Source organism: Vigna unguiculata, chromosome 8 (genome assembly GCF_037176805.1).
Source record: "Vigna unguiculata cultivar grain cowpea cultivar isolate G323 ecotype 2 chromosome 8, ASM3717680v1, whole genome shotgun sequence".
In the NCBI taxonomy this organism is placed as follows: domain Eukaryota; kingdom Viridiplantae; phylum Streptophyta; class Magnoliopsida; order Fabales; family Fabaceae; genus Vigna; species Vigna unguiculata.
In genome coordinates this window covers 2870126-2885565 of record NC_140799.1, presented here as the reverse complement: position 1 = coordinate 2885565, position 15440 = coordinate 2870126, and the positions used below count along the sequence as shown (strand labels likewise).

The following is a 15440-nucleotide window of genomic DNA, read 5'->3' as shown; positions in this document are numbered from 1 at the left end:
GGAGCACTACACATGTGGCACTATTTGTATTACGTTACATTGGGGTGTGTTACGTGTACTGTACAAGTGTGATAATTTAGAAACCATGCAGAACATCACAACAATCCAAGCACAAACAAACTCCAAAATAGAATTACGAATACCCTAACCCACGGGCAAACACAACCCAGAAAACCCTAAACTCACCTACCTCTTTGATGATAATTAACTGGAAAATTGAAAAATTGAAATGAAAAGCGCGACTGCAATCCAACGATGAAATGACAAGTATTAGCTGCTTCCTCTGCAAATTCGAGCTCAAGAAAGATGAAGATGAAGAAATCGTCTCCAACGATGAAGAGCGTGACTGCAATCCAACTCAAACCCTAATTGCAAAATTTCCCCAAAATTGAAAAGTTAACATTAATTAGTCATATGTACACTATACGTAACACACCCCAATGCAACGTAATACAAACAGTGCCACCTGTACAGTGCTCCGTTATTGATTTAAACGGCGTTACAGAAAAGGATCAAATAAAACACGTATTGCGAAAATGAGGACCATTTTAAACATTTGGTCAAAATAAGAACCATTTTAAACATTCTGTCAAAACGAGGATCATCCGCAATAAATACTACGCAAATGAAGACGAAAAAGATATTTAAACCGAAATATATCGAATATATGTCGTATCCGATACACGTATCGTATATATATTACAGACTCAGAATCATTTCTATTAAAGTAGTTTTCATGGAAGATTTGATATGACCAATATGCATCTAGTATAGAATGGCGATAAAATTCTTATAATGGACATAAAAGAGAATGGTTGGTACACAATGATAGAGGATATCGAATATATATTATTTCCAGTTTAATTAATTAAAAAAGTCAATTATAAAATAAAGTGCATAAAATAATAAGACTCGATAGTTCTTTTAAAATAATGTTATATGACCATAAAATAATAATGTTATAAGTTGTCTAAAACAATTTCATGAGTTTATTAACTGTATGATCAATAAAAAAAAAAAAAAAAACTTTATCGGGTTAAGAAATCACTATTACCCTTAAAGTGCTTAATGACTATAGACTACTGTAAAAGCTTTTATATCAACTAATAAAAAATATCGTTAGTATTGTTCTGAAATAGTTATTGTGAAATTTAATAAATTTATGATACATAATATTTTGTAGTTAAATGACAATGTGCACTATGATTGCATAAATGATTAATAAATTCATTAGACGCGAGGATTTATGATTAAATGATGTGTATAATTAAGTTTTTTGTTATATTGTATTATATATTGATTAGAAAGTAAAGTGTTATGTTAAAGTTAAAGAAAGATTGATTTAGTTGTTTGTGGGGGAGGCACGTGCCACATATGGATAAAATGAGAATCATTTAGTTGAACGGAAGTTCCACGCAAAGGAGGAAGCAACTTTTTTGGGATTAATTGGGTGCTCTCAACTCATCTTAACTCAACTCAACAACCATCATTTGGTGACCAATAGATCATAAGGATAGGATTCGAATCCAATGTATGACTCTCTTTTTCTTGACTAGGGGAGCATCACCCCCACCCCACCCACTTTTTCTTCAAATATATTTTTTTATATATTTTTCTATTCCTATTTTCATAAATATCATTATATCTTTTAATTTCTTCTTCAATAAATTAGAGTCTAGAGCTAAAATTTAAGTATTATATCTTCAAAAGTTATTGGAAGTCCCACATCGACTAGAGATAAAGCCAATTCACAATATATAAATGGGATGCAATCCTTACCTTACAAATTGGTTTTGTGAGATTGAGTTAGGCTTAAAACTCCACTTCTAACATGGTATCAAAATCACGTTAGAGCCTATCCTAAAAATGATTTAAATATATCTTCTTCTTGTAATCCTTTAAAACATCTTTTAAATATAAAATCAAGATTCAGACTTCAATCCAAACAATATTTCATGTTCATTGATTAACTTTAATAATATTATCACAATAAATTTAAAGTTAAACAAAACTTAATAATTAAATTAAGATACTTTTCTAAATAAAATAAGATGGGTTATTTAGTATATTAAACCTAATATAAAATATTGTACATAAAGAACTCAATTCTAATAAATTTTAGATGAAAGAATGGTTTTTATTAAACATGTGACGAAAAAATATGTATCTTCTTATAGATTGGGTCAGTGATAATGGTGAATCCTTACGAGACTTTCATGTAACATAGCATCTTGAATTGAGTTAATACTATATTAACAAAATTTATGTCACACATGCAACTGAGACAAATTGTCGTTGACTTTAAAAAACAAAAAAAATTATCCAACAAATCTTATCACCCAATATTCTTTCTTACATTCATCATTGCTTAAAAATACATGTGTGATTTACATTCTATTTATTATTTGTTTGACACATATGCATTGTATGCGAGCATGACACATAGGTCATGATGATTTGTCATATCACCAACCCAAGTTTGACAACACAAACACAAATTTTGTGATCAAAGTGACTAAACTTTACTATGTGTTTAATTTGCAAGCGGCATCAACATGATAAAGTGATGTGATAATTTAGGTGAAGACAAGCTTGAAAAAGAGAGACTTCACCTATATTGTGTTTTGATGATTTCAAGATGTCAACAATTGATAAATAAAATGTTCATGTATCATATTTATTGGGTGCAATTTCATGGTTGGTGATCTATAATCCAAATAATTAAGAAGATCGTTAAGCATTTTAAAATATTATTAGAGAATTAAAAGTGTTTTAGGAAATGTTTAACGTAGTCACTAATGGTTTGTAAAAAAGATAAAATGGTTAAAATTTAACTTTGCATGTGAAATTAGGTTAAATAATGAATTAATTCGCTCTTTTTATAAAATTTTAAATAATTTACTATTTCATAACTCGATCTATTATTTAAAGATTCACATTAACACATATGTATTAACAATTTTGTTGCATGTAACATTAAGTGTCTTGTGACGGAATTTAAGTGAATCGAATCATAATCGAATCGTGATGCTTAGATTGTTATATTCTTAATTAGAAAGAATATATATATATATATATATATATATATATGTGTGTGTGTGTGTGTGTGTGTGTGTGTGTGTGTGTGTGTGTGTGTGTGTGTGTGTGTGTGTGTGTGTGTGTGTGTGTGTGTGTGTGTGTGTGTGTGTGTGTGTGTGTGTGTGTGTGTGTGTAAAAGTCGGACCTCCAAATACTATTCTTTTTATCTATACTTCCCCCGTTTTTTATCCTGTTTTCTACATTCCATAAACTGATTTCTGGAGTTCTAAAAGGCATCTTTCACCTTAAAAAATCTTCTCATAATCCCTTGAATGTTACCACAACAGAGTGGACCCTAAGCAGGTGGTGACCAATTTCCCTATGGCTTACATTTTCATTATTTTCTTCGTTGATAATCTTCGCATTGCTATGTGTGAAATCCTTACAAAAACCCCTCCACTTATTCTCATCCATCAAAATCTCAAACAAATCCTTCACCCTACAATTAAACCTCTCTATCAAACTGATCATTTTAAACCCCTTCTTCCCTTCACCCGTCTCATTATTACCATTAATATTAACATTACCACTACTATTAATACTACTAACGCTCTTCTCTAGCACCACTTTCTTCGCTTCAAGGTCATCCTTCAAGCCCACCCTTTGCCATGCCTACTTTTTGCTAGTATATAGATTTAATTTAAATGCTTTATGATTTAAGTTTAAATTGAGTGTAGGTTTTCACTTGCATTTTTGGTAATGTTCTTATATTTTAATGACCTAGAAGGATAACACCAAAAATCCTAAACTCCTAAACTTCTATTCTTTGCACCATCAAAGTACATCAAAGGATAAGTAGCCACGCACAACGAAGTATGCAAATAGCAGAAAAAGAAAGTACCGAAAGAGCAAAAAACCAAATATGAACAAAGGAGCACGAAAAAAAAAAGTAGCAATGACACGATTACTTGTCACTGGCAAAATCGCACGTAGTGACAAAATCGATAAAGAGAAACGAAATTAGGGCAAAATCAAAAGCAAAAAATCGAAAGCATTAGCAAATGAAATTAAAATGAAATCGAGATTGAAATGCTGAAAGACAAAATAGGGAGATCGAAAGAGAAAAATCGAAAGATGAAATAGAAAGATGAAATATGAAAATAAAATTGGAAGCAAGGGAGATCAATATTTGTTACCTCAAGCTTCATTACGTAGAAGTTTTCATGAGACAGTGAGGAAGAACGGTGAAGAAGGATGTGCAGCGGTGTTAGAGGATGGTGGAGAGTGGAGAACTATCTTCTCCTCTAAGACACGACCACGCGACAAAGGAAAGCAATATTGCACCTCCTGAGACACTAATGTTTCTAAAACATTAAAAATTACAAAAGAAAATGAAAATGAAAAAATTAATTAAAATTTAAATTTTGTATTTCACGGGAGGTTATTATAACCCCAACTAATTAACCCCTTCTAAAATTAAATATTTTTGTAATGATAATGACTAATAATTTTTTATTATTAAAATTAGTCATTATTTAGAATTTTTTTTAGTGCAAGTTTATATTGGTGGAAGATCAAAATCATAAATTATATATATTTGTAATTGAGCCTTTAAATAATGAAATTTCAGCGATCCTAGGTTTGATTTTGGTTTTTCAAAATAGATGAGAGAGATTGAAAATACATTTTGAGAGTATTTCAAATATTTTATGAAATTCAAAAAGAAAATTATACTTTGATTCTTATTTTTTTGCCTTTCCTTCTTTATTTTTTGATATGACTTAGTGTGTCATTGATTCTTTAAAAAAAAATAATACATTAATAATAACTTACATTAAATCACGTAAAAAAAAAAATAAGAGTCTAAATAAGAGAGTTATAATATTATTTGTTTTTTATTCGAAAACCTTATCTCATATCCTCACGTTAACCACAAGAGGTGAGCATTAAATTGATTTAAAATATGATAAGCATAGGGGCCAGCAATTAAATGCATCGGAAAATTGGAACATTTTGAAAATTCAAAACACCAAGATAAGAAGGAACCCTAAAGCAAAATATTATTAGACATCATGTCACAATAAAACCACTCAAAATATCCAAACTCGTTATTCTTTAAATAGATAAGATTGAATTTAATACCTAAAATGCAAATTATATTTCCCGACATCAAGTTAACAAATATATTTTTAAATACATAAGATTGTGCATTAAAATTAAAACATTTCAAATAAAAATAGTACAATGCACGTTTGAATTTATTAGTTTACTTTTTAAAAAATAAAATTAAATATAATTTAAAAAAATGTATAATTAAAAATTCTTTATTAATTTTCTTTATTTTGACATTTTTAAAGTTAATATAACGTATTTCATAAAGTTCACACATTATGGTCAGACGAAATGACAGTTCTGATTCCTCTCATGTAATAATTCACTAATTTTTTTATAAAATCTTTTGTTTTTAAATTACAATTAATAAATAATTGTAATTAAAAATTCATTGTTTTACATACTAAATTATTTTATTATAATTAATAGCTAAAATTTAGTTTATATGTATTTACAATCAAAAATACAATATTACATATTTGTATTATTTAAATAAAACAAAAAAATATTTTAATCATTTTAATTTTGATAAACCCTCCCTTCTCTCAATCTACTTGTGATATTTTTATCAAACTTGTGTTTACAAGAAACGAGACTAGTAATATTAGATTTTATGGCATTTACTTTTCCAAGAGATTTACTGTGTTATCTCCTTCTAAATCATCATCTCTATTTTCTTTTAATCCAAAATTTTTACAACATTTCATTTATTTTTATGTGAGCATTAGCATATTTGAATAAAAAAATCTTATATATTCTAATACTTTTATATTTCAAATGCTTTCATTCACTACTAAAAAAATTTATATTTCCTGTCAATTTTGTTTTAAAATTTTTTTGTAGGAAATACTTATAAATTTTGTTATGAAAAAAAAATTGCAAGAAATTGCTACTCATTTTCTTGCAAAAATATTTTATATAAAACACTTTTCACAACAAATTTTGTAGAAAATACTTATAAATTTTGTAATTTTGTAGAAAATGATTACTCACGAAGGAATTAACTGCCAATTAAAATTCTTAGAAAAAATAACAGAAAAAAGTATTTTCTTGCAAATTTTTTTAACAAATTTGCAAGAAAAATTTTATATAATATGAGAATTTCTAGTCGTTATTGTTATTGTTAATTTTCATATGCATACGGTCATTTAATGGGAAATTAAACTGCTAAACACGTTGTGAGGTTTAAGAAAATGCTGATTAGTTATACATCTCTCTCAAGAATAATAGAAGGTGCAAAATCAGAAAGCATTTCATAGCTTTTTAAAGAAATATGAAAGTAGCAGATGAGAGAGTTATGAGTCAGCAGAAGAATTTGAACGTGGAAAAATAATTGTCCCAACTAGGTGGTTCCTTTGTGCCAACATCATTCATATACAGAACCTTGGAACTTTGGAACAATTGCATTGTTTCTCTCTCGTTATGTTGGGTTTGGGGCCCCAACATTCAAAACTTATCAACTTGCTTTTTGGATAACTTCCCTACCCATGCTCTTATCTTCCATTTCCAACTCTAAGGTGCAAAATTATTGGAATTATGCAATGCAACACTTTCATAATTTCCTTCCTTTTTCACATAAAATTTAAAACACCTTTCTTTTCATTCATTCATTATCCATTATAGTGGCTAAAACACAACCACAATACAAAAAATAAATTTCTATATTCACTCTATCACCTCCCTTTGATCATCATATCACTTTATCCACTTTGTCGGACCACACAAATTCGAACCCTAGGTCAATGGTGATCACTTCCTTTCAATTTTTTTCTTCTCATTTTTATGTAAATATTTTGTTATTTCTTTTCTTTAAGTAGCATATTGTTACTTTATTTCCATCCTTTCTTAAAGTGAAAACTACATTATTTAAAAAAAAAATATGAGTTCCTCAAGATTTTTAAGATTATAATTAAAAATCATCCACATTTGGGCGTGTTTGTGATTAAGATTGATTTTAAATAACACATATTTACAAATAACGTAATTCATAATCAATTTCACTATTAAAAATTTCATAGTACAAAAGTTAACTAAAAAAAACAATTTTAAACACAGACACTACTTGAAATTCTCATATTATATGAGATTTTTCTTGCAAATTTATTAAAAAAATTTGTAAGAAAAGACTTTTTTATGCCATTTTTCTAAGAATTTTAATTGGCAGATAATTCCTTCGTAGATAATTATTTCCTATAAAATTATAAAATTTGCAAGTATTTCCTACAAAATTTGTTGTGAAAAGTGTTTTATACAAAATATTTTGCAAGAAAATTGGTAGCAATTTCTTGAAAAAAAAATTCACAACAAAATTTGTAAGTATTTCTTACGAAAATTTTTTCAAAACAAAATTGACAGAAAATATGAGTTTTTTTATAATGGGAATCAATTCTACCTACTACAAAAACTTGCATTTCTGAAAGATAAGTTATTATATGGATCCAAATTCATTGACACAAATCATTCCATTTTTGTAATTTATTCATGAAAAAATTATAATGTATAGTTTGTTAATTATGTAGAGGCTAAATTAAAGCATTCTAAATGTTTATCATAAAGGATAAAAAAAAATGTGATCTCAAACGAAGAATACATGGTAGAGAAAGAAATAGATTATTCAAACAACTTCTGATCATAGAAAAACAAGGCTATGAACTTATGGCAGAGAAAGAAAGCAGAATTTAGTAGAGCATGCACTTGTATATTTATTTATTTATTGTTAAATGAATTAGTGGTGAAGATAAGGTAGAAGTTTATGCCTTTAGGTAGTGGTTTGGAGTAGCATATAGGTATGGAAAGAAAGGTGGAGAGAAAGGAGAAGTTAAAGCATGGTACATCTTTGTCATATAGATAGTGAAATATTTGAAATAGACCAAGAAAAGGTGCAGCCAACATGTCAAATCCTTCTGTTCTGTGTCTCAATTCTCTATTCTGTGGCCAGTAACATGGATGCGGAAACAAGAAAAGAGAAAATTAAATGGACCATTGAAGTGTGTGAGGGTTTAGCTTGGTGAAGAAAAAGAAAGGGTTGAATGCAACTTCCATTGAATCAGATTCGAGTTTATAACCCTAACCTGTAATAACATCTGATGTTGAACTGCATGCAGATTCTAGAGATTTATCTGTGTTTGAAACGTCAACACTGAGCTACAGAAAAGGGTGGTGGAAATAATAATGTTATTGTGTTAAGTTGTAGTGTAGTGGGTTGAACATGATTAATGCATGGAGGACCCTCACCTTCTGTCATTCTTTTGTCGTCATAATCAGCGTCATCGCCATTTTCTTTCTGCAAACTGCTCTAATACTCATGCTCCATACATACATCTGTTTCACAGTCACCTTGTTTACTACTGTAATAAGTTCTATCTTTACTTAGGTTCTCATTTCACGTGTTTTTCTTTTCTTAAATTTTATAATCTTGTGAATTTTGAATGACTTTTTGTGTTTACTGAAGTAGAATTTATAATTTGAATTTGTGTGGTCTCGTTGCTCAGATTTCAAATGTTTTAAAATACATTAAAAACTATTTTAATATAACAATATCAGTGTACTTTGAGACTCAGTAAAAAATCGTCAAAAACTCAATAAAAGATTTGGACTATGGATTTTAGTTTGATGTAGTTGCTATTATTATATTGTTATAATTTTGATAAGTACTTCGTAAACATTAAGATCAAACACTCTTTCTACTATATACTTTGGATTGCATTAGTTGATAATACACTTTTAAATTTTAGAGATATTTTGGTCATTAGAAAAAATTAACTTTTATATTTATAAAGAAAGAGAGATTGAAAACTACAATAATAGATTTAAAATGTATGTAAACATTTTTTTATGTAAAAGTAGTAAACCCATATACTTTATATATATAAAGAGAGAGATTTTATAATTTGTCCATATAAGAAAGTTGATAACTTATTTTATTCAACGGTATATATTATTTGTATTTACAATCAATTATAATTGTTCCATTTTTCATATTGATTCGCAACTAATATGGAAAGTATGATCTTTTTTATTTCGGGTATAAGGATCAAATGTTCACCTAAACAATTTGTTAAGTCTTTAATTCACTTAAACAATTTGTTAAGTCTTTAAATCCTCTCTCTTGTTATCATTTTAGTGCTTTTGTACGTTGCGTCGGGAGTACCTGTCAAAGACACTTTGATGTTAAAGAGTCAACGATGGTTCGATCGATGAAAATAGTTAATGTTGTAATTAATGTGAAAGAAAAGTTCCAACAACCATACTTTTGATCTGCATTGTAGTTTCTTACATGGCTTATGATTCAGTCAACCTAATCATAACCCAAATACTTTTTAATCCTTATTACTAGCCTTTTTATGCTAATTAGAATGTCGTTCGGCATGATTGCTCGGATGGCATGGCATATAATTTGTATAAAGGACAATATGGTATAATCTTGAAGACAGTCCAACTGTCAATACTAAAAGGGGTCGCTCGGCTGCCTAGCAGTTATTAATCGCATAAATGTAAATTTTCTTCGTAATAATCTCATTCGACCAATAGATACTCGTTCAATCATATTTTTGGAAATCTTTAAAATAATCTCACACGGTCGATCATTAGAGTTAACCAACCAACCCACATAGTACATATTGTATATTGATATTATATATATATATATATATATATATATATATATATATATATATATATATATATATATATATATATATATATATATATATTTATATATATATATATTTATTTATAATACTCAAAACAACTAGTGTTAGTCTACAGTAAAAATTGAAGATAAAAAAAAAACGTTATAAATTACTTATTTAATTTCTACAATTGGAAAATTTTAGTTTTTTTAGCTTTAATACGTGTTATTTTTAGATGAGGATTAAAGACTATTAAAATTATATATGCAGAATTCAATTATATAAAGACAATTCATAATTTTTAAATATAAATTCTAAACGATCAAGTTAATATAACTACAAAAATCAAATAATGAGTAACTAAATCATTCGTAAATAAAATAATTCTAAAAAATATAAAAAAAAAAATTATTGAGAATTAAAATTTATAAAAAGTAAAATATATCTAACAAAAAATTAAAAAAAATAGTTAAAAAAGAAAAGAAAATATTAATTAATAGTGAAATCGAGAAGAAAAATACATCCATCTAACTTAAACATGAAATAAAGCATAAAAACTTAAGATCTTAAAGTTTTAAATAAATAAAATATAAATAATTAAAACCAATAAAGATGTTCATTTATAATAATCAAACACTAAGTACTAATATACCCGCATACGGAATCAAACAAAATCAAACAGTGGACAATAATTTTAAAAAGTTATTTATTAGTGATTTCTATAACCTACGGACTCCAATCATCCATATAATCCATGAAACGAATTGGACAAATAAATTTTCATTTATATAAATAAGTATTTCAACGAACTTTAACTTGTTTTGTGAAATTTAATAAATATACACACATATAAGGTATATAGTGTATTTATAAGAAATATGATTGGTCACAAGAGATATATTTATTTGTGATGTTAGTTTTCATGATTTTCTTAATAATTTTTGTATGACTATAAATTTTTTACTGTATAAGATTGACTAATATTTTGTAAGAGAAAAAGACAAAATCTTTTAATAATATTAAAACGGTACGAGGCAGCAGCTGAACCAACTGACAAAAATAGATGTTGGGACATAAATTTCTTGGATTATTTATTAACATTAATTGACCCTATGGATATGGATGCACCAACTCATATTTTATTTATTTTAATTCTCGAATTCATAAAACAAAAATATTAAATCTTTCTACTTCTTTCATAAAAAGAATAAAAATACGAAAACATTTAATTATTTCTTTTGATGTGAAAAAATAAGTGTTTTATCAACTTTGATGTTTTTTATTTGATATTTGAATTGATCTTAATTAACAACTTTAAATTTATCACCGACTATAAATTTTTGTTTGATTTGATGTAATATGAAACATGTGCGAAACAGTGAATTTTATGTAATATGTTAAAAAAATATATTTTGTATTCAAAACCTCATAATTGTTATAATATCTTCTTCAATAACTCTTTTAACTTTAAATTATTTTCAAAAAAATCATAGAGTTCACTTAAATCTTATAAACTCATATAATGTTTTCAAACATTTAAGTTCTTATAATGTAAACTTAATAAAATTTGAACTACTAATTATTAATTCTACAAATCTTTTTGAATGAATGATGACATTGCTACATTGTTTTTAAAATCTACTATTTTTTTATCCAAAAACAATAACCTTTATTTTAATTCTATAATTAATCTTATAGGAATATAATAACCTATAAGATCACCATTTTTTAATATATTTTTTTCTTTTTCATATTTTTCTTGTCTGTGCGTGTATCCGCCAATATAACAGTCAAATCAAATCGTTCAAGTTAATAGACAATAATATATCCGTACATAAAATCTTTATCTATTGTATAATATTTTAGTAATTTTTTACTTTGGGTCAAAATTAATTAAGTAAAAGAAGTTACTTTACGATAATTACACCTCGGAATATAATCATTAAAGTACTTTCCGATAAATTTTAATCAAAATCCGAATTTATAATAGAAAAATATATTCTTTAACATTCCTCCAATCTGAATTCTGAATAGGTGAAAACCAAAAAGATGAAAGAAAAAAAAAGGTAGAGTGTAAAAATTTCTGCGTCCGTACAATGGGATAATTGGGCACGACAAAAAGTTATGATGATTGTCATGTCGCATCTTCATCTCATCCTCTTCAAAAATCTACCATTTGCTTTGTTTTTCTGATTTCTCATTAGTCCAAGTTTTCAACTAATCATACCAAATTCGTTTTCCAGAAAGTAAAATCACACCAAATAACAGTGTTTTCAATCACAAATGTTTAATCAAAATGATAGCTTCACTAATAAATCTCACATAACTAGCATATACTTCTATTCTTAGTTTTACTAATTAAAGTTTAACGTTTGGTTGTTGTGTGTAATAAAGGTTAAAAACATTTCATTAAAACAGCTCAAGTTGACTCTAATAGTACTTTTAACTTTTGCTTTCACCTACTGTTAACACTTTTTAACATTTAATTTTCGTTAATGATTTTACTATGCAACATAATTTTATTCATCTTATTTTTCGTAAACACATCCTACGTTATAATAAAATGTTTGAAAATATTTTTCTCTCTCTTATTTTTAGTACCCCACTGTACGTCAAAACTGAAGAACTTCCCAAACAGAAGGAAATAAATAAAAAAAAATTTATTTCGTTTTCTAGTTGCTTCCATACGGCATCTGCTTTTGCAATAATAAACAAGTACGTCACTGCCTGTACCATTTAGTTTACTCTAACTTATGTAAAAAAAAAATTAATATATTTTTAGTCTTAATTTAAATAAGGTGTAGAATTTTCACAATTAACTAACTTATAAATAAATTACAATTTTTTTATATTTAATTTATTTTTTATCTAGACCTAACCTATGTAATTGTGTTTTATTAAAAAAGTAGTATAACTAATTAAAATAGAACAATTTAGAAAAAGGTGAAACAAAATAGAGGGAGAATGGTGTGTTGTGATTGAGTGAAGGGTGGTGGTGGCAGTTATAAATAGCACCCAAAGAGACAAAGGAAACAAAATATAAAATCAAACAACCACCTTCGATTCAACTGTTTCAAACCCCAAAAGCCACGCGCTCTCTATTTCTCTCACACAAACCAAACCCACTCCACTCGTGTGTGTGAGTGAGTGCTCCTCTCTCTGATCGTTTTAATAAGAACAAATTCGGTATGGGGAGTTCCATTCTGGACGCCCTCAACGTGCGCGTGGAGGGCACCGGCGACAAGTACCTAGTCCTGGCACACGGCTTCGGCACGGACCAGTCGGCATGGCAGCGCGTGCTGCCCTACTTCACGCGCCACTACAGCGTCATTCTCTACGACCTGGTGTGCGCCGGCAGCGTCAACCCCGACCACTTCGACTACCGCCGCTACACCACCCTCGACGCCTACGTCGACGACCTCCTCAACATCCTGGAGGCCCTCCGCGTCCCCCGCTGCGCCTACGTCGGCCACTCCATCTCCGCCATGATCGGCATGCTCGCCTCCATCCGCCGCCCCGACCTCTTCTCCAAACTCATCCTCATCGGCGCCTCCCCCAGGTACCCCACCAAACCCTATCTATCATCATCATCCATTACTACAGTTTTCTTTCTCTCTGCTTCGATTTCTGCTACCGCTTGTTTACTCAGTCTCCAATTTGAAATCGGGATGAGCCAATTTTGCTCTTGCAGAACTAGTTTAAATTTGAAAATACTTTTATTGACTTAACCTTTTTTGATCCGGCGAACTTGATAATTTCGTACTAATTTATGCTGTGTGAGGTAAAAAGACTGTTGACAAGGGTAAAAACTGTGTCACGGAGTGTAATTGTTCTGTGTTTGGATTGAAACTACGTAATGGAATCATCTGTTACATTTAGGTTTAGCGCATCAAATGGAAAGGCTAATTATGAACATAATAAGCAGAGATATTTGGTGTTTAGTTTAAGGGGTTGGAGAAAGGTGTTTGAGATAAAAAGAAAACAAGATTTGGGAGTTTTGCAGTTTTGATCCACGAAAAGCAGTGGAATTAGGTGCATGCAGATGCAGAGTGGAGAGAGGAGAGTGGTGTAATGTGTGAGTAATTGATCGAAGAAGAGTGATTAGAAAGTCTCACTGGTGGTTGAATTTTGTCAGATTTCTGAACGACAAGGACTACCATGGGGGATTCGAGCAGGGAGAGATCGAGCAGGTTTTTTCGGCAATGGAAGCGAACTACGAGGCGTGGGTGAACGGTTTCGCGCCGCTGGCGGTGGGGGCGGACGTGCCGGCGGCGGTGAGGGAGTTTTCTCGGACGCTGTTCAACATGCGACCGGACATCTCGCTGTTCGTGTCGCGCACGGTTTTCAACAGCGACCTGAGGGGGATTCTGGGTCTGGTCAGCGTCCCCTGCTGCATCATGCAAACGGCACGTGACATGTCCGTGCCTGAAACCGTCGCCAAATACATGAAGGAGCACATCGGCGGGAAAAGCACCATCCAGTGGCTCGACACGGAGGGCCACCTCCCGCATCTCAGCGCTCCCTCCTATCTGGCGCGGCAGTTGGAGATCGCGCTGTCGCAGTAGCGCGTGGGAGTGGCGGCGCGTGGTAGGCGCGTGGTAGTTCATTAATTAAGTGATTAAGTGTTGCAGTAGAATCAGTGTTAGTATTATTAGTAGTAAGTAGAAGGGTAGGGTAGAAGCTACTACAGATGGGTACTACTAGAAGAAAGAAATGTACGAAAGGCTCCGAAAGTGGACACGTGGCGAATAACGTGTGGGTGTTTGCTTCTTGGACTTTCGGATTTTTTTTTTAGGATAAGAATCTGCACGTGGATTTCACGTGATGCGTCCCCTGTTTTAGCAGTATCTCTCTATCAACGTAATTATTATTATGATTATTATTAAACTAAAACATTCTCTTTATTTTTTACTAAAATTTATTAAATCTCAATTAAAATTTGAGATTTTTATTAAATTTTAGTGGATGATAAAAAGAATGATTTTAGTTTTTTTTATCGCTTTTTGTAGTTCTCTCCTATTTTTTGAGAGAAAAAAAAATAGCAGAAATGAGAGAGACCGGTCTGTGTCTGTTAGTGTGATTGTAGTTTTTATTATTAATATTAATATGATTGTAGTTGTTGCTATCAGGGAAGGCGTTGGTTTGATTTTGTGGCCCACTTATAATTGGGCTTCGGCCTTATTTGAGTTTTTCTTTATTGATTTATTTTTCGTGTTGTTTTCTTTTACATTTATCTATTTTAATATTTTTAATGTTTAATGGTTAATGGTTAATTAATATTTCTAATTAGATTAAATTAAGATGATGATTACTTTTAGATGATAAATTATTCAACTAGAAATAAAGTACTGCACATTTATATTTTCTAAGAACACGATAAAGTTGAAATTGCTAAATTACAAAAATTTTCATTTTCATTTTAATATTTTATGCATATGGTATAAAAATTGTAAAAACAAAATAATGCCATAGGTTAGTCTATTTAGTTTTGCCTGTGGTTTGACTAACGGAATAGAAGTTAGATTGATAACTACGCCATTAATGACGTGATATTATTCTTGTGAAAACTACGCCATTATTCTCATTAGTTATTACATAGAATCTTATGGAAAACTTTATCCCAATAAATCTTATGATTTTATTATTTACAGTTCATATATGTAGAACACCTACTAAACA

The 15440-nt window shown here is 29.6% G+C and overlaps 1 protein-coding gene across 1 annotated transcript; it reads left to right on the top strand.

The window, feature by feature from the left end:
* Positions 1 to 12806: 12806 nt before the first annotated feature.
* LOC114195233 (alpha/beta-Hydrolases superfamily protein) lies at positions 12807 to 14889 on the top strand. The gene is made up of 2 exons (XM_028085630.2): positions 12807 to 13320; positions 13897 to 14889. Exons 1-2 carry the CDS (start codon positions 12950 to 12952, stop codon positions 14324 to 14326), a joined length of 801 nt encoding a protein of 266 aa, XP_027941431.1. The 5' UTR covers positions 12807 to 12949; the 3' UTR covers positions 14327 to 14889.
* Positions 14890 to 15440: the final 551 nt, after the last annotated feature.

Coding starts and splice junctions, on each gene's coding strand:
- LOC114195233 (XM_028085630.2), top strand. CDS start 12,950: ATGGGGAGTTCCATTCTGGACGCCCTCAACGTGCGCGTGGAGGGCACC. Junction 13,321..13,896: donor CTCATCGGCGCCTCCCCCAG/GTACCCCACCAA, acceptor GAATTTTGTCAG/ATTTCTGAACGACAAGGACT.